General features: G+C 30.1%; 1 protein-coding gene across 9 annotated transcripts in view; it reads right to left on the reverse strand.

Annotated features, from left to right (window-relative positions):
• The window catches only part of LOC130655469 (serine-protein kinase ATM-like), a 255,466-nt gene that overhangs the window by 201,874 nt on the left and 33,081 nt on the right, over nt 1–20,511 (reverse strand). For all 9 annotated transcript variants that reach the window (XR_008984665.1, XR_008984666.1, XM_057458230.1 and 6 more), the window contains 6 exons: nt 16,788–16,985; nt 16,360–16,405; nt 7,200–7,364; nt 3,321–3,486; nt 2,231–2,390; nt 2,023–2,121 (listed from right to left, as the gene is read on the reverse strand). Coding sequence is in view for 7 of the 9 variants with exons in the window: in XM_057458230.1 (XP_057314213.1) it covers nt 2,023–2,121; nt 2,231–2,390; nt 3,321–3,486; nt 7,200–7,364; nt 16,360–16,405; nt 16,788–16,985 (834 nt within the window). In the remaining 2 variants the exon portion in view is untranslated. The remainder of the gene's footprint in view (nt 1–2,022; nt 2,122–2,230; nt 2,391–3,320; nt 3,487–7,199; nt 7,365–16,359; nt 16,406–16,787; nt 16,986–20,511) is intronic.

Genomic DNA, 20,511 nt, shown 5'->3' on the forward strand with positions numbered 1-20,511 from the left:
TGATAGATATTATTGACATGAATAAACAAGCTTAAATTTTGTGATATATGATAACAACCCAAGGAATGATTAAAACTTGTAGATAGTTTTTACTTCACCATTGTCATTCTTCCAGTTTGATTTTATCGTCATTAACATTGCAACTTGTTAGGGGAATCAAAAACACTTTGTGCTTGTAATATTACAAAATACAACATATTAATTAAGGATATTAAAGCTTAAAATGTTTTTATAATTATTTCAAATGTTTTTGAGCAACCTGTATTTTTTTACGTGACTAAATTGTAGGCTGAAAATCTTAACCCTTTGTCAAATGTTAAAGTGTTTCACGGAAAATAATAAATATTTCCATTTCTTCTCGGTAGTAACTGTTTAATTTGTAATGTTTTACAAAATATTTGTTGCAAGAATTGCTAATAGCATTTATCAGTAGAAATAATTCTGTGAACATTGGATTCCGCTGTAAAATTTGCAACCTCAAGCACTATACAAAATATTTTTTAATTATGTTTTGCTTACTATTGTCCTGTATTTTTAGGTCTTCTTTTTAGGTTTCAATTCCATGTGATTCTGCTTATTCACTTTTATCATTTTTATCATTTTCTGGTTCTCTATTATGTACTCAAAAACTCAAATCTTTCCTTAGCTGTGGGCATCAAATTTGTGCAAGATGGAAAAATTCTATCTTGTTTGCTTCTCTTCTCTTCATTATAACTTTGTTAACACAATTCTTTTCTCTAATTTTTTTTTTTTTTTTTTGCTTTTTTTAATTTTATGTTTTGTTCTCATTGCCTTCTCATTGTTATTTAAAGATTTTATCTTGAATAGTCAAAGTACAAAGTGAGTTAGTTCAACAGATGTTCCTGTTACAACATTCTGCCAATCTAATTAAAATTATCCTGCGTAAACATTCTTTAATCATTTTTCGATATACTGAGTATGAACCTGTTGTTGTTGTTGCTGTGGTTAGATTTCTTTTAATCTTGAGCCCAAATGACAAATTGTTAGTTTACGTTTACAAATGGCAAAGTGGAGGTGGTTTGAAATAGCATCTATGATTCTCCAGAAAAAGATAATAGGAGAATAAGTAGACTTTTTATTTAACAGAACTCGGTATCTGAGGACATGAAAGGAGGTTCATAGAAATCGAGAAGATTACTTAATTACTTTGTTTTTTTTATTATGAAGGAATTCAGACGGAGTATGTTCTTAATTGAATGTATATTAAGAACAAAAATTTCAGCAGCCTTCTTATAAAAATCTTAGCAGCCTTCATATAAACTGGTTCTTATAAAAGACAATTAATTCCGATATATATATATAGGTTACGGGAACTAGCAAAACACTGTTTCTTTGTTTCATGGTGTAATTCATGAAGACAGCCAATGGCACAAACTGTTTTAGAATCTATACACAAGGCACTTTGATCGCACTGACATGCACTGCAGATGCAAAGATTGGACACTTAAAATTTAGTACTTATATAAAAATACCACCTCAAATGTTTACAAAAAGAGGACAACTTCAACATTGTTTGATGTTGTTCTTAAACTGGGGGGTAAGCTATGCTATAGCTACATTTAGGATTAAGCTAGCATTTGTTAGGATTGTTACATACTGCCATTATTAGTCATTGTTACTCAATTATTTTACTCACATTTATTAATACTACTCTCAAAAATATGTAGTTTTATTCACAAGTAACAAAATGTACAGATAGTGAGAAAAAAAGGGAAATATTTATATTTACAAATTTTTGAAAACAGAAAATGTTATTAAAAAACAAAATTTTGCTCAAGGATGATTCCTTTAAAATAATTATACTTTTGTAATTTACATTTTACTGTATTAGAACATCAGCCTTACCATCAGAAACATAAATCGTTTCTAGAAAGTGACAAGTATTTTTGCATGTTATGTGTTTTTTGCGAGTGTGTTATTACACTTGTCTAGGGAAACGGTTTGGTACACAGTCAACATTAATGATATTTACTACAATTTGAAATGGCAGCAAGCTAATACCTTTGCTTTACTATGAGTAGTATCAGTATCTTCTATACCTGCCTCCTCCATCATAGAATATACAATAGTTAAAACTTTAAAAAAGTGTACCAGTGAAATCTAGAAGTATAAATACATTAAAGAGGTTGGATTTCTATTTTAAACTACCTTTGGACTTCATTAGCACAACTAAATTATTACAGGTGCAATAATCTGTTACTATTCATACCTTAATGGAAAGCACCTCATAGTGCCAGAAACATCTTAAAACAGGAAATAAAGTGTCTCCAAGAATATATATTGACTTCTGTGCACTAATGTAGGATACAGATGCAAATGTGCAAACTGCTTTTAAAAGCAATTCTAAGATGGTAAAATGTTTTGTGTGTCTATGATGAAAGAAATATATAAGCATACAATGTCATCTTTATGCCAAAACAGTTATAATTGAAAATATATTCCTTCTTATGCAAAATATCAAATAAAGAATGGCTTTACTTAAATAGGAAATCTATTGTAACTATCTATAGCAGTATATATCAAAAACTTATATATCACCTAATAAAAAATATTAAATAATAAAAAAAGAGTTTTAAAAACATTTCAGGAGTTCACACACCCGTTTTAAGTCTTAGCATTCTTTACAATGATACTGAATTTATGGGTTACTATGAAAAAAGTACTATGCACAAATAAATAAGCGTCATGTCAAAGACCAAATATCTTAAACTTTTGTTTTTAGGACACATGCTCAGTTACTTGATTTTTACAGTAAAAAGACCAAATCCAGAAGAATAAATCCAAAATGATGTCTGGTGTTATTTTTAAATACAATTGTGGTAGCTGCAAAGCTACTTTTATTACTGAAACATCATAGCATCTCAACGCACGCACATTAATGTACGGTCGTATGAAAACACCCCATCTTTTGACGGTTATTGTATCCAGGTACAAGGGATTGCTCTCCGCTAGGAATAAAAGAAAACTTATTCATTAAGCAAAAATATTTTAAATATTCAAGTATCATTGTAAAAATACTTTTAGGCTTTAAAATAACTGCAAAAAAAATTTGCTTGTGTGGTCTTTCACGCTCATTGTTTATAAAAATTGAAGTTGCAAGACAGTGGTTCTTTTAAAGGATATCACATTTAGAGATTAATACATTTTTGAGCGACCTGTGGCATAGCTGTACTTAAGCAATTAACCTGGACTTCAACATCACTCTTCTATGCTCATATATAATACTGAGCTTCAGCAGGGCAAATCATGTCAATAACCCTTTGTGTACAGAGTTCATAAATGTACATGAAGTTACTTACCTGTTATAATGAAACACTTTTATAAAATATTCAACATTTCCATCTACATCAATATATGGCAGTTTATCTGCAATCATAAGTAACTGCACCAATACTTTTGCACACAAAATGTGAATGTTTGAATTTAGTGGCTCCAATAGAAGTTGAAAATAATATCTTGTAAACTCTAAAAAAGAAAATTTTAACCATGAGTACTTTTGTTACTATATGCATTTTTTTATTCAAAAAAGAAAAAATCATAGCTTTAGATTATTTGCCACATTCTTTTTCTTGTTTGCTGAAAGTATTTTACCAATATTTAAACTTTAAACCTTTTCATTCTTACAAAAGTTTATACAACATAAACAAATTTTATTTCAGTCTTGAAAGTGTTATGTTATAATAAAGTGAACTGATTGGATTCTTAATGGATTCCTTGCTATAATTTTATGCAGATTTAGTAAAATTTGATGATATTGCTTTAAATTTTTCAGAAGATTAAAAAACTGGCCTTATTTTTATTTGAGCATTATTTCAGCTATGGAATGAATTTTAAGACCAAGAATTAGCTAATTCAGAATCTTCTTGTGTTTGGGGTTCAAAAGTTTAAAAATAATGTTCAAAATAACAAAAGCAAAAGTGCCAGCAATTTCGCTTTTAATTTATTGGTACTGAATGAAAATATAACGGTAGTAAAACATTTCGGCGTTACCAGTAATTTTAAATTAACTACTGGTAATCATTAAATAGTATTACCCATTTTGTCTTACTACAGATTTTAATGGTAAAAAATACAGGTATTATAGGTTATTACAACTTTCCCAAAAACTGTCACATATTTACAATCAATTGGCATATTGACTAGGGTACAACTGTTTGTTTTAGGCCAAAATGTCATACATTTTTAACAACAGGTCACTTAGATTAAATAGAAATAAGATTTTGGATGATAATATTATTTAATGTGGCCACTCAAAATGTTTGAAAATAGAAAAAATACAAATAATGTGTTGCAGTAAAATGGAGAACAAGTTGCATGTTCAACAATGCCAAAACTCTTTATTAATAGCAGTGAAACAGTTGATCCAACAAACTGTACAAACAGGATAAAAACTCAAAGGAGTGAAATTGTTGTACATTGTAGAAGAAACTTCAAGTGTAATCACCATCATAGCTAGTGTAAATGTTGGTACAGGGTAACAGTTAGGGTAACAATTTTTCGTTAGCCCTATTTTTCACTTGTGCACCAAGTTTAAGCTGCTAGGTTTGTTATTAATACTAATTGAGGTACTGTTACGTAACAGACATCAATAGTGTAATACAGGTCATACCAACCTCATCTCCAGCCATGGCTTCCCCAGGCAGTGACAGTAGCTAGAACTTAGAGTCCCTTATAACCGTTTAACTTTTTCCCAGGTCTAAGCTTCTATCAATAGAAAAAAAATCGCACACTAGGGACAAGCTTGCTGAACTTTCACAAGCAGTCATAATGGCAGATATTAACAGTAGGACAGAAGGTGAAAAGGAACTTTGTGGTGAGTTGGTGATACCAAATTTGTGTAATAGAAGTCAGGAAATTGTTAGAATAAGTATTTGCAGTTATAAGGGATCGTCTTAAAATGTTAGTATGTTTTTTTCGTATCATTAAATGAACACTAGGTACTTCGAATGTCAAACGAAGTGCTTCGTTTAAAATAAAAAGTATAAACGAAGTTCAAACAAACTTTTTTTAAAACATGATACGAACTTGAACAAAGTTCTTTATCATACAAAGAAAATGATACACACTTTGATGAAGTATGTTAATATACGAACTTAAAACGAACTTCAAAAGTACAGGCGTAATTGCACAAATTATTTTAATACGAAACCAGACACAAAAAAATTAAGCAAAGTTTTTTTATCATAACAAAAAAAGGGATACAAATTTTAGACGAACTTCAAAAGTACCAGTGTTATTGTGCATAACTAAACAAAACTAAAGTTTAAACTTTTTTGTCATTTATAACAAAAATTAGCTACTTTTGCTTAAATAGTTATAATATCTATACAAGTGAAAAACAAGAAATATTATTATTGTTGTCACACTCTCATTCGTAATGATTAAATATGTTTGAAATTAGGCTAGCTAAAACCTAATACTGCAAGACTTTGTCGATACCATTTAGAAAATATAATAAAAAAAAGGTAGAATACGCTTGTTGTAACACCTTCCTCCGTTAATAATTTTAAATATGTAATTTTAATGCTGTGAAAGAATTTAAATAATGTCAACTAAGCTATAGTCCGTAAAAAGATTTAGCTCTTAGATTTTGATTTTCAATTAAGACTGTGCAAGAAACATTAAAAGAACACTAAAATATTTTATAAAAATTAATTTTCCAGTTTTTTCTATTATTTTAAGTCGAAGGAGAATAACTTGCTATATAAATTTCGAAACAACACAAGTACATCTTACTGCATAACTTTTAAAACAGCACAAGGATATTTATTGCTGTATAACTTTCAAAAGAACATAAGAAAAAATCTTGCAGCATAACTTTAAAAACATGAGCATACAAGTATTTTTATCTTTTCACCTTGACCTAGCTAATTATTTTAATAATTCAAAATAAGAGAACAAATTTGTCCAAAAAATCCTTTAGTGACACAAATTATTATTATTTTTGCTTGGCAACAAAAAATATTAACCATGTGCATGATGCAAAAATACATAGAAAAATGTATGTAAACGTAACAACCTCCTCAACTGTGGACACTGTATTGAAGAATTAAACTTATTATCTAATTCTAGCACAAGCAATATTGTTTAAACTTATTATTTAATTTTCATAAAGTAGAGTTTAGTTTTTTTATAACAAGATGCAGTGAGTTTATTTTGAATTATTTTATTTTGAAAGTTTTTTTATAATAAGACGCCTTATAAGCGCAAATAATATTTGTTAAAAAAACTTCGTTAATGAAACAAACTTTATAACTGTTAAAACTTTTAAATATAAAGACTTCAGATAATAGTCCAATTATAATAAACCAACTTCGTATAAGCAAATTCTTATACGAACGTCTTTGGTATGATACAAACTACATAGGAACTTTATTTTAAATGATACAAACTTATAATTTTAATGATACGAAAAAGTTTGTATTAACAATAAAAAGATAGGAAAGATTTAATAAATGAATACAAATTTTTTGATCCGAATTATACGAATTACTCAGGAATATTCTTAAACGAAGAGTAAAATAAGTTTTTCTCATTCACTATCAGTATTTTCAGTAATGTTATGGAATTCAATAAAAGGTTATAGAGATGTGCGAGGCTATCGATTTGGAAGCTGAAATAAGGAAGGTGAGAGATTGTTGAGTTTGGAATGGCAACATACATGGTGGTTTTAAACACAGCTGTAAGAGACATATAAGTCATATAAGTCTGATAACATAAAGTCAGGTGGTTGTCAGACACAAATAGATTACTTCCTGGTTAGAAAGTCTGATAAGGTTGTAAACGATGTGGAAATTATATCAGGGGAAGAGTGCATTTCCCAGAATAAGTTGTTAGGTTGCTGGTTTGTGATACTGTCTTGAAGAATTTTATAGTGAAAGAGAAAGTCAGGTGGTAGTAAAAATATCATATTAAGCGCTAAGCTCCGAGAGGAACAGATTTGCAGATGTGTTAAGAAATTAAGGCCAGCACAATAAAATATTCAACATAGTAAGATAAATGAAAAAGACTAATCGGGGGTTGTGTAAACTAAGTTTGCTTAAGATACAAAAAACAGTTTATTTGGACCCTTCTACACTTTTTCAGAAGCTTTTATAAATACCATTAAGTCAGAAATAAAGATTTCCCTTCTTGCTATCAATTCCCCTTACACAATCATACAAAATAGAAGATCTTACCATGCCATCTGCTGACACCAAGTTCACAGCAGTGTTTATGGTTAGACAAGATTGACTTCAACATCACATTTGAATAAATTATGACCACAGGACTACTTCCGTGTACACTTGAAATTATGGTAAGAACATGAGTCAATAATGGGCTTGCCTTTTGTAAGTGATTTCCTGTAATGATAAAATATCATATATTAATGCATAAGGTAAAGGGAAGACAATATCCAAGACTTATTTATTTAAAACACAATTTAATCTTTTTTAACATAAAAGGCAACCCACTCTAGCAGTTTTCAGAGAATTTTTGCTATAGTAAAATGGTAGTACCACCTATCTATTGAGTTTTACACACAATCCTCAAAAATTCAATGTTGAACTAGAATTGAAAAGCATAATGGTAACATTACAGTTGTTTCCTCCACTGAAAACATCTAAATCTCAAAACTTCCAAAATATTGGCACCTAACAAACATCTAAACTACAGCTTACCAAAAACAGTAGTAACTACAAACCCTGAAACAATTTGTGTGCTTTAGACCTACCTTTATAAAATAATCTCTTTTAATTTTGATCTTAGTAATACAAATGCAGGCCTTAACATGAATTGTAAACAAAGTGCTTGCATAAATGCTTGTTGCCCCTTTGAACGCGCTTAGAAATATAATTATAAAGAGAAGCGGCATAAAGTTTCTTTAAAGCCCCCGAAAAAGAAAATCAGCAACATTGAGGTAGTTATCTCTAGCAATGAAGAAGAGTGTGATGAAGACGACGATCACAAAAAACAACATTTTTTCTAGTTTTTATGTGAAAAATTAAACATAAATACAACTGTTTTTTGGTAGCGCTATAACCAGGGATTTTGTCTGCATTCGATTTTGCATTTCTTGCATAACTTCATGATTTAATGTGTTTCAATTTTATAACCAGCAACAGATGACTTGCAAGCTAGCCTGCTACGCAAGCCGTAGCTAGGACAATGGCAACCTTTATTTTTAGATCAGTAGTTACACTCAAATTTTGTAGTTGCTCTTGACTATTTATAAAAGGATAACACTAGCTAGCTAGGTTACTGTTCTATCTTTATTTAAGATTGGCTTTTTTAGTTTTGCTTTGTATGAACTTGTTTTAGTTTGCATTATAATTTTATTAGTTACCCAGCTAGCTAACTTACCTCAATAACCTTGTCTTATAGCAAAATGATCCTTAAGGCCAGTGCTTAGCTAGTTTTAACACCTGATATATACTCAATATTTTAATATAACTATAGCTAGCTTGTACAGTGTTTTTGACAATTGTTTTTGAGAAATATATATACTTTTTAAAAACAAATGCTTGTCAAGCCTGACATATTTGGCATCAGAACAATTTATTGATAAGATGGCAAAATTTATTTCTAAGTAATACTTGCACCGTGTTGTTACATTTAAAAGGTATTTTTGATATTGAACAGCTCACGGCTGTGTTATATTATCTTACGACTTTTCTTATTAATACAAGACGGTTGACATCCTCTAACCACCCCTTAACCTTTTTCACATGTGCAGCGCATTGAACGTTCAGAAAATTTTACAACCTGCATCTCAAATAAAAGGCTTTTGAAATAAAAAACATACACTTTAATATCTTGTCTGATTGCTCAGCTGTGTGTGAAGATTTGCTGAATTATTTTATTTTTTTTTAAAGAAAATCGTTTGAGAGAATTTTATGCATAATTATTTTTATCTTTTTTTAAAAAAAAAATCTTTCGTAAAGAACTTTTGTTTTACTTTGCCGCCTCAAAGGTATCTGTTCTGGCTATAACAGTCAATAATGTTTAAAGCGCTACATAAACATTACGTAACAGGGTCACGTGCCACTAAAAAATGGATCTAAAATGAAAAATTTTAACGAAGAATAAGGTCGAAGATAGCCAAGATGGTGGTCGAAGGAGAAGAAAAATAAACATTTAAAAAGCTATATCTGGAGTTACATGAAGTTTTAACAAAAAGTGAATATAACATTTAGAATTTCTCATGCAAATCTTTCAGGTGGGGCCAACTTGAAAAAATACCTTGGGATCCCTTTAACCATATTTATATAGGTAGTAAAAATAGTTGAGCCTGAGATTTTTCCAAAACTAAAAACTTCGTGCTAAACAAAAATTTCCTTGTTGCTTAGAGCAAAACAATGAGTTTGAGTAACTAAGAAATACTATTTTCTACTTCTTTACTAGCATATGTGTATATTTTTACAATTAATAAATTCAACATCTATTTCTTTCAATCTTAAATCTAAAAATATTAAATCCTACAAAATTTTTCTTTTATTTTTTAGAAAAAAACAAATAAAGAACATCAACTGAAATGAAAAATGTTCTTATAAAAGACGTGTAGTACTTTTTTCAGCTAAAAAGTATATAATATATTTAAAAAAACATAGCTTACATTATAAGTATACTATCAACTTATATTGTGAAAATTGAAAAACTATACATTGACAGTTTTATTATACACTTTACAAACTGCTACGTTTATCATCTTTATATCGACAGCCTCTTGCTGAAAATCATTTTAAAGGTATAAAAACATATATATATAATAAGTTCCTTTATTTAAGTTAAGATGTTCTGACATTTTAATTAGTTAAATTTACATGAATTATATGATATATACTTTTTATTTTCCACCGAGAATCAAGTTTATTAACTAATTTTTATAAATCTAGAGTACAAAAAGCTTATTCAATCTCGATAGTGGGATGGTTTGGTTTTTGGCTCAGGCTTATCACCGTTTTTTAAGATGGTTTAAAACATTACTTTTATACGCACTATATTTACGGGAAGTGAATAAGAATGATAAGTTCACCTGTGACTTCAAAGAAATTTATAACACGTTGAAGAAGAATTATTCAAAACTACACAATCCATACATAATACTGTCCTGTTTCACTTAATCGCTATTGAACAAAGCACTTTATGAACCATGATTTAAATTGAACAATATTTTACCAATTTACTTTTGGTCTATATTATAAACACGTTATCACACTTGCTCTCCAAACGCATTGCACATTTTTCTTTTTTTTTTCCTATATGTCCTTTCTGGCTTATAGCTGCCCCTTTTTTCAAAAGCTGTGCTTAGTATCTGATTTTAAACCTTTTAATAATAGTTATATTATTGAATAATTTTAGACCTATCTGATAAAATTCATAATAAGTAATTTTTATATATATATATATATATATATATATATATATATATATATATATATATATATATATATATATATATATATATATATATATATATATAAAAATATAGTTTCTGAGTTTTTAAATTTTAGCACTTTGAATGACACAATTTACTTCTTTAAGCCTTATAGTTATGGTAAGACAATATTTTAAAAGGCATTATCAAAAAATTGAACAAATATGTGATGCTCTCTAGGAAAATCGACTGCTTCTATTTTTAATTTGTATTTTTAAAACAATAGAATTCCGTAATTCGTATTTTTAAAATTAGGAATTTGTATTTAAAAATACGCGTATTTTTTAATACGAATTTCATATTTTTGAAAATACGATTTTAAAACAATATTGTAAAAAAAAGTTTGAAACCATTTAATAAGATTGTCAAAATATCGGAAGTAAGACAATTTTGAAATAAATGAACTAATTAAAAACCTATTAAACTTGTGAAATATAAACTTGTCTTTTCTTTAAAAAGTTGCCGTAAACATAATCCTAATCGTAATGACAAGAAAATGTGCATATGCAGTTTTAAAGTTGCAGTATTTCCTTCTCAAATGACGAGAAAATGTCCCTGCGAAGCTCTTAAGTTGCCGTATTTCGTTCTAAAATGACGAGAAAAGATGCCTGCAAGCTCCACAGTTGCCGTATTTCGTTCTAAAATGACGAAAAACGTCTCTGCGAAGCTATAAAGTTGCCGTATTTCCTTCTAAAATGACGATAAAACGTCCCTGCGAAGCTTTAAAGACAATTAATTCTGATATATATCACACCCAAATCTCAGTGTAGGTTACAGAAAGTAGCAAAGTACGGTGTCTTTGTTACGTGGTGTCATTCGTAAAGAGTGAGCCAAGGACATAAATTTTTAGGATTTACGTATAGGGTGCTTTGGTTACACTCATAAGTACAATAAATGCACATACAAAATTTGGTACTTATTACAAAATACCACTGGGTTTGTTTACAAAAGAGAACAGCCTCGACGTTGTTTGATATTGTACTTATAGGTAGCTCAGCTACCCTATAGCTAGAGTTAGGATTATTCTAGCCTTTATTACTTAATACTCAGTAAAATGGGTCAAGCTTGAATATTAAACTTTTTGGCCCTGGCTAGCTAGACTAAGTATGAAAGGACAAGGCTGAGCTTTTTAGCTGGGTTAAAAGTCAAAACTTAAAAGAAAAATTACATCACAGTTTTTAAAATTATATTACCCATATTTGAGAACACCTGCAGGAAAATTCATTGTTCATCAAGTTATCCCATATAGGTAATATGGAAGATTTCTTCATAAAAAACATCAGAAACTTTTTCATGTGAATTAGTTTCACATTAACAAAAATTAAAATTTTTAAGATAAACTTTTGCGATTTTGTCATTTATTAGTTTTCAAATTTCTCGCTGGAAATTTTTAAGGTTTAAAACCCATGTCCCACAGCAACTTTTTCATCCTTATCCTAATGTCATATACATAAGCTATGCAACAACTTTTGCAGGAAAATAAAAACACATCAGAAAAAAAGGTTGTTATTAAAATATTATAAATTAATTTCAAACCGAGTAGTGCCTGCAGCCATTTTGGTGTAAGCGGTGTGAAAAGCTATACTAAGTAAAAGTCCTATTACTTCAGTAAAAATTGAAATAATGACTTGAAACTTAGTATTATATGTTTTTACACCAGTTTGATAAAATGAACCCAAAAAATTTTTTTGCTATTATCATAGTTTTTGAGTTCCTGAATTTAGCCATTTTTGGAGACACCGATAAACTGTTTTTCACAGCATGTCAATTTTGACAAGCCATGTGTACAGAAAACATTTAAAGTGATTCTCAGGATTAAAAATAATTCAAACAGATAAAATGTGTCACAGGTTTAGGACTAAATATCTTAATTTTTGAATATCAACAGGAACTTATTATGCAAAATGAAAAATGCTAAACAACTGTATTTGCTTTGCAGAAGTATCAATAGGCTTCATCGTAAGTCCTGTGAATGTTGGTTTATGAAAAATATACTGTATCTTTAATGCAATAAGCGCTCCACTGGATTTGTAACACATTACACTAAGTGTCCTTCGTGTGACACAGTTTACCCTTTACTGAGTCTTAATCTGGACAGAGACTTCAGGTCTTCCTGCTTCAAGCGAATATTACTTCTGGCTATCACTACTCTCCCAAATTTTGTTATTTCATAAAAGAAACCGTTAGGTTAAAATTTATTTATGAAAAATAGGTTCCGGTTTGATAAAAGAAACCTGAACATTTGCAGAAATTTATTCATGAAATACAGGTTTCTGTTTGTTGCGAGAACATATTTAACCAACATGCAATGCCTTACATACCTAACTATCTATATAATCAAGTCTTGACTGTTCACTGTTATGGGAGGTCCAAATAGCTAGCTAGCTATCTTTATTTAAAATGACAGAATGCCTTGAAAAATCTTTTGTGTAGCTAGCTACATAAAAATAATATATATAGCTCTTGTACTTCATTACGTCATTGTTTAATAACAAATGTGCCCCTGGGGTGGTGGCATGGTACTAGCTAGGTAGCTTAAAATCACAAAATAAATATTATCCAGATGCGACCATCTTTCATCATCAGACATCATCAGAAAGGCGTTTCTGCTTTTACTTCTCATTGTGGGGTACCTCAAATTCTTGTATATCTAATGAAAAAAAAAGACTTCCTTAGTTCCAACCGCATCTCGTTCACAAGTTTCAGCGCTGGCCAATATGACGGACAAAATTACCCTGGGTAATTTTGAAAAAATGTGGTTCTGCCTTATGATTTTCAGTTTTTTGCTGCTGATATCAGCATATTTTAGCCCTCGAATACCACACCTCTGTATATACAGGAGTTAATTATCTTCAAAGTTGCCGTATTTCCTTCTAAAATGACAAGAAAACGTCCCTGCGAAGCTTTAAAGTTACCATATTTTCTTCTAAAATGACGAGAAATCCGTATTTTAAAATACGAAATTTCCGTATTTCGTATTTTTTAATACAAAAAGAGAAGTAAGTGGTCGATTTCCCTATAGAGCATCACATATGTCATCACAGCCTTATGACTATTATTACTAATTAAAGTTGTGAAGCATGGCCTTGTGGTTATGGAGTTCACTGAAAAAATCTGAAAAGCTTAATGATCAAGTCTATGTTCCAATATGACCATCAAACAATTTGAAAACCGCCTGTGAAGAGACAATAGTTAGTCTCTGTTGCCCTGATTATTGCACTGTAATTTTTTTATTAGCCAACCATATGTGTTTAGTATGTTTAAATTTTTAAATGAGACCTCTAACACCCTAAATTGAATTTTCTATCATGGCATTGTATGAACCACAAATTAATTTACTGATAAAATATTGTGTTTTTTTTCTTAAACCATAAAAAACTTCTTCATGCAAATTATTTTGACAGTTCAGTTACCATTCCCAAGTAAAGTAAGGTTGAACATTGCTCCTCTGGCATAATTTTATAGCAAATTGAGGTAAAAAAAAAGACAAAAAACAGTTTGTTTCAAAACATTAAACATGGGGTTAACAATATATTGCCATTCTTCACCTTAACTATGAAGCTATAAAAATCTAATTTTTAGCAAAAAACCATAAAATGGTTATTGGAAGGGCAAAAATAACACCAAGTGCTGGGCTTTCATCTTCAGGATCATGATTGTAAAATTTTCCAGAATAATAAAAAATTACCATGCTCCATAAATTTAAAGAGGAATTGTTGAGGCTGAATATTTTTGTTGAAAAATAATAGTATTACAGCTATAAAAAAGTGACAAATGGGTTATAACAGAAAAAATATGGATATGCAGTCCGAAAATAAACTTTCGTAACTGATTATGCAAAAAAAAAAGATTCCAATTTTTTTAAATGTTCACTGGCACCTTATTTTTTGGGGAATAAGATAACAGGGATCAACATTTAAGAAAAGCACCTTGACATACTCTCTTAAGTCAATTTTAATGGGCAAGATTTCATGAAAACAGCACACGTGTGCATTAAGTTTCTTCACAGCTCAGGGCTTCCAAAATTGCGTGCACATACTTTTCTTAACATGTACAAAAAACAGTGCATGTAAAAATCGACGCTGGTAATGTCATGCTACTTTCAAAATGGAAGGGAATCTTACAACAAAGGTTAAATCAGATTTCTATTTATTCATGATCCTGTATCTTCCCGTCTTCTCATCCTTGATAAACCAGATATAAACTTCAATTGAAATGTACGTAGTTCCCATTTTCAAAAGGAACCATAAAGTACAATATGTGAACCAAGGGACAGGTGTTGCACCCTGTTCTTTGTCAATTTACCCCAGATATAAATATTGTAAAACTGTTTCTTTATTTCCAAGCTCATATCATTTATTATAAATGAGGAGAAACATAGTCTTAAATGTTGATCCCTGTTATCTTTACATTGACCCCCTGGTCCTTTCCTCTTTTCCGCGGCCCTGACATTGTTTGATCTTGCACATTGCTAATGTGCGAATTTTCTATTGGAACAAAAACTAAATATGGTGTGTGTTTAACTAATGAGGACGTGTACCGAGTGGCGATTCTTTAATCAGAATTTAAGTCATATATTCCTATATTCATTTTAATATAAACAAAAATTAATACAACTTATATTGAGGTGCACAGTAAGGTGCACCATTTGCATTCACACATGTGCCTGTGTGCTTTTAAGGTGTACAAAAACATGAGGTACATTTTTGTGCACCTAATCAACCTATAAGGTACACAAAAAGATGTGTACCAAATTTTTATTTTTGAAGCCTTCAAGGTATGAGGCAAGTTAACCCTGTTAGTCCTGGGGTGGAGAGTGGGATGCAGCCCACCCTGGTAAAAAATTTTTCCATAAATATTTTTAGATTTGTTTTTTTGTTACTTTTTTCAACTGTTATTTAGCTTTAATTTTCCAGAAATTCCTTTTGAAGAATATGATTGTTTTATATGTTTCAGTTTAAAATTGCACGTTTGTTTAAAAAAAGCAAGCTAGCTTTATATTGCATTCCAAAAGTAAAGGAAATAATAGTTGGAAAATATTCCGTTCTTTATCGGTCTATAAATAGGCAAACAGCATCATTTGGTCAGTGCTCTGCAGCCAGTAGGCTGCAACAGTTTTACTTTGGTAGGAGTGTAGGCCAAGTATTACAACAACACACACTGACCACATTGTGAAACAATCTGCTTCACAATCTAAAAACAGAGTTCCCACTTGTTTTAATTAGGTGGAGGTGGGATGTACTGACAACAGCAAATATTAACGCACTTTTTAAATTTTAGATCTAACTAGGTTGTTCAGTCACTAAACCTTGGTCTAAAAGTTCTGTGTAGCTTGGCTGCATTTTTCAATTTTTTCATTTTATTTTATTTATTTGTAAGTGTTAGAATTATGACTATTAATTATGGTTATGTGCTAGATATCTCAGTTAACATTAAACACAAACTGGTACCAAAAGCTCCATAGATAGCTGTAGCAAAGCAGAAGCAACAGACCAGAAGATAGAGTGTGCAATGTCGTTTTTTAATTCCCAATTACTGTGTGGGGAAATAAAAAAAGGAAGCTGATATATTTATTCAAGCATGCACAATCTTCTAGCTGGGTTTAATCAGAGCACTTTTTTTTTCAACAATAAAATACACATCAAAGAATCTTTTCTTCTGTATTGATGGACTGTATTTCTAGTAACTTACAGTAATAAAGTTAAAATAATTAAGAGGGAACAGGACTAATAATCAACAATGTAGCACATACAACTATATACCAAAAATTTATAAAGAATCAAATTCTCGATACATGAATTAGTATTCTCCTGTTGTAACTTTGTATAATAAATGTCTTCATTTTATAGCCTTTGTATAATATGTTTTACTGCATATCACATTATTTATTGTATATGTGAAATCTATTCAATCTTACTTACTTTTCTCAGCTGTTTGGACTACATACTGATATAACTCTGCAGCTTCCTAAATGATAAAGAAAAGAAAACTGATATTTTTAGGGTGAAATAACAGTAAAAACTGACACCTTCTCACACATTATATAACTAAGGCGGACTGGAATTAAATGTTATTCGATTTTCCAAAGTAGCGCAAACAAGTCTGTATTGGGAAAACACAAAACATATAATTTTATAGAATGACCCTGCCAAAAATGCTTTGAAAAGCAAAGATTGTTTATTATATTTGTGTTCTTTGAACATTAAAATTAACAATTAAAATTATTAATAATGTACATATTAGTAAATCAAGTTCAAATGTATTTACCTAAGGTATAACATCTTTTATTGCTTTTCTCACTCTTAAAAAAATCAGCCTTGCAAAAAGAGAACGTTTTTAAAACAAATACCTGGTGTTTTCTAACAGAAAAATTTGTGCTTTTAACACAAGTGCCAAAATCAATTTCAGCATAAACATAACTTCCAACACAACGGATGACACCCTCCCAGGTAGAATTATCACTTTTTTCAGCACCATTGCTAGAACAATCCAGTGCTTTTATGATTTCTTGATCTTTTAATAACACGGCCAACTTTGTAGCAGCTTGCTGTCAAATGCCAAATCATAAATAAAATGTCATAGATAAAACGTCATAGATAAAAATTTCAGTGCTTACCTTAAAATTAGGGCTTTAAACAATAAATGTTAAAGGGGCACTCCAGTGAAAAAAAATATTTGAAAAAAATTGTATTTTTGATAAGACAATACATAAATATGTCAGAATAAAACTTTTACAATCGTTAAAAATCTTTATTTATACCTTAATCAGTTCTGTAAACATCTTCGATTTTAAATAAATTTGCAAGGTCGCGTAAAATCGAGAGGACTAGGTCTGAATAAATAAGCATACGTCACATCGTGCAGAAAGTCCGTGGAGCTCAGCAGCACACCTTCTAAAAGTTTGTTTACTTACTGTTGACATTGTTTGTTGATAAGACGTCTTTTAACAATGACGAAGATTATAACTTAGAAAACATAGAATCGGCTAATTCTCTTCATGAAAAAGACTTTACAAATCTACAGGCACACGACTTCGAACCTCTTGAGTCCCACAAGGGAGAAATTAATAATGATGCAAAGTGACTGTCTTTTACTGACTCAAAGCAACGTTCTTAGCAAAATATTTTCTTTTTTTAAACATTCTTTTCGTCAAAAAACTTTATCATTTGCTTCAGTAAAAAATCTTTCTTACTTTACAAGTCAATTTATTTTTACTTTACAGCTCAGCAATATTTTTCCTCCGTAGCGCTTTTTTGCGCACAAATGCAAACAAATTTTATGTAACATTTTAATTTTCTACGTGATGGAGGACATTGATATGCGTGATCGAAAGATCGAATAATGTTCGGATCATGATAAGTTCGTAAAACGGGGTAATAATTTTGTATAAATAAAAATCATTCTTATGATTATGGTAGGTCATAAATGCGTTGCAAAGCTACTGACTTATAAGTGGCTGTTTTGACAAAGCTGTTTTAGAAGCTGCATTATCAGCATTACATGCAGCCTTAAAAAGTTACAAAGATTGAAGAAAATGGGTACATTTACCCCCTGAAAATATTCGGCATGTCCTTCCATCAAAAAAGCTTCTTTTTTGAAAAACAAAGAATAGAAACTTGAGCGCTACGAAAGATACATGTGTAACTAGAAAACTTTTTTGTCTGTGTTTGTATTGGAAATTGGTATAATGTTCTTTTATTTAATATAAAAATGTACAAAACATTTGGTTGTGTTCTGTGGATATAAGTACAAGTATTGAAATGAGAAGAAATGAGAAACTTTGATCACGTTCAGTAGCTAAAATGGCATTTTTACAAAGTGGCAATATTTTAATATGGAAGTTTATTTCCTGCAAATCTCTTTTAAAAGAACTATCTGTGAAAACTTACTTCTTTACACTTCTCTGATCGATCGGTACATCAAAACGCAGAGCAACTAACCATTTTTTAAATATTTAAACGTAAATTACATACAAAAAGCTATTTAATGTAAGCTATAGGTCTTAACATGAACGTTCTCTGCGCTCGCTTAAACTTTCTGCACAATGTAATGTCGTTATTTATAATCAAGTCCAGTCCTAAATTAAATCGCGCCTGTCTGTTTTTTTATGAGAAAAAAATTGAATATGCAAAGGCTTGTACAACAATTTTAAATAAGAAAAACAAGTGAAGTAAGTTTTTTTTGATTTCTTATGCTTTTCTGAATACGTATTAAATAAAAAAAAGTGAGAGAAAGTGAAAGGTGAGTTAGGCAGTAAGTGGGATTACATCCATGGTGCCCCAATGCAGACCTGCAGAAGAATGTTAGCGATGCACATAGATACAGGAAATTCCACAAAGAAAACAAGAAAATATATACTGTAGGATTACATTAAAACACAAAACCTAGAGAGGGGCTGTGTCTTACCACGTATTTACAGCGATGGTGCACTGTTTTGTTTGCGGTGTCAATCTGCCCCTAAACCAGGCTCCAGACTATCTTTTCACCAGGGTTGACTTTTCTCTGTAACTATTGTAAAACTAGGGGTTGTTTATTTCCTTTTACCACTAAAGCCATTTTTCACACATGTTTTTAACGAATAAAGAATTGAAATTTCCTTCTACGAAGAGACTTGTACTGAAGACCATAACTATTCTGGTTTGAAAAAAAGAAATGAGATGTGCAGAAGATGGATTAATAGTAGCATGTGTTTAAATTGTATTAAAAATAAAACAGGTTCCTCAAGAGCTTGTGGCAAAAATTAAATCGCAAATGAGCAATACCAAAATATTCTTTGCATATGAATACTGCATAAAATTTCTTTCTGAGAAAGGGAAAAAAAAATTTAAATAATTCTCAGGTGAGCATTTTTTATAAAGTTAAAAATTTAAAGAAATATACTTTCTATAAATGTATGTAAACAAAAATAACATTAGAGTTATACTCAACAATAATATTGGAAGTTGTAAGACCACAAGAAGAAACTAACCAAGCTTTAATGAATAAAATGCTCAATTTTTTGAATCGTTAATTAAAGAAGATAAATGTTCTTAAGAGCTTTGCAGGTGAAAAAAGCATTTCTATCCCCGTTTGTTCTTAAACCTTTAAAATGCAATCTAACGAAGCTTTTCTATCGTGGTTCTTTGAACGGGATCTAAAAAAGCTTTTTTTGTCACCGTTCTTAAATTTTTAAAACGCCATCTAACAAAGCTTTTCTATGAAAAAGTTTCAATCTTTGTTTAAATTTTAAAATATAATTATTTCTATCGCTTAAAAGCTTTATTTACCCCGCACAACTAACAATGCCGTCTCGGTAGTCTATTTAGTGTCAACACAAAACTTTTATTTGATAAAACTATTAAACAATGGCTCTTCGTGTCACATTAGTTAGAATTTGATAACATTTACAATTTTGCTATTGGGAATAATTATTCTAACATAATAGTTATGCGCAGTTATAATAAGTTATTTTTTCTTCAAGAATCATTTGTTTATTACACGCAACTTACAAAACTCACAAGAAAATTAATAAGAACAAAAAATAAACAATTACCGCCTCTGAGAAAAAGTTGCGAAACTTAAGCGTACACGTACGCTTACATCTTGACTGTACTGTATTATTCCTTTTTTGTCAACACAGATAAGAAATAGATAAATATAAATAATGCCACAATAGAACTTCCCTTTGTCGTCTTTTTTTTTTCATCCATATTAAAATATTTCACGTTTTAAAAACTCACAATCAACATTGTCTCCTAGATGAAATGAATGAATAGTTTTCAGGAATTTATGCACAGTACTATAACTAGTGGCGATTGGTACTGCACTGTTTGTGTATACATTTTTTGAAACAAAGAATGAAATGGGACAAGAACTTATTTAGCGTTAATTTGATGATATTAAAGTTAATTATTTAAAAGATTAAAAATCTTGCCACTTTTTTATTTGAACATTATTTGGGCTACCAGAGACAAGGAAGTTTAAAGGGAACCCGAGGTATAAAATGATGTCGGACTTATATGTTGAAAAAAAGTTTTATGTTAATCAATTCACCTTTATAATGTCTATGCATTGATAAAGTTGATAAATGCACA

The sequence above is a fragment of the Hydractinia symbiolongicarpus genome, chromosome 8 (assembly GCF_029227915.1).
Source record: "Hydractinia symbiolongicarpus strain clone_291-10 chromosome 8, HSymV2.1, whole genome shotgun sequence".
Taxonomy (NCBI): Eukaryota; Metazoa; Cnidaria; class Hydrozoa; order Anthoathecata; family Hydractiniidae; genus Hydractinia; species Hydractinia symbiolongicarpus.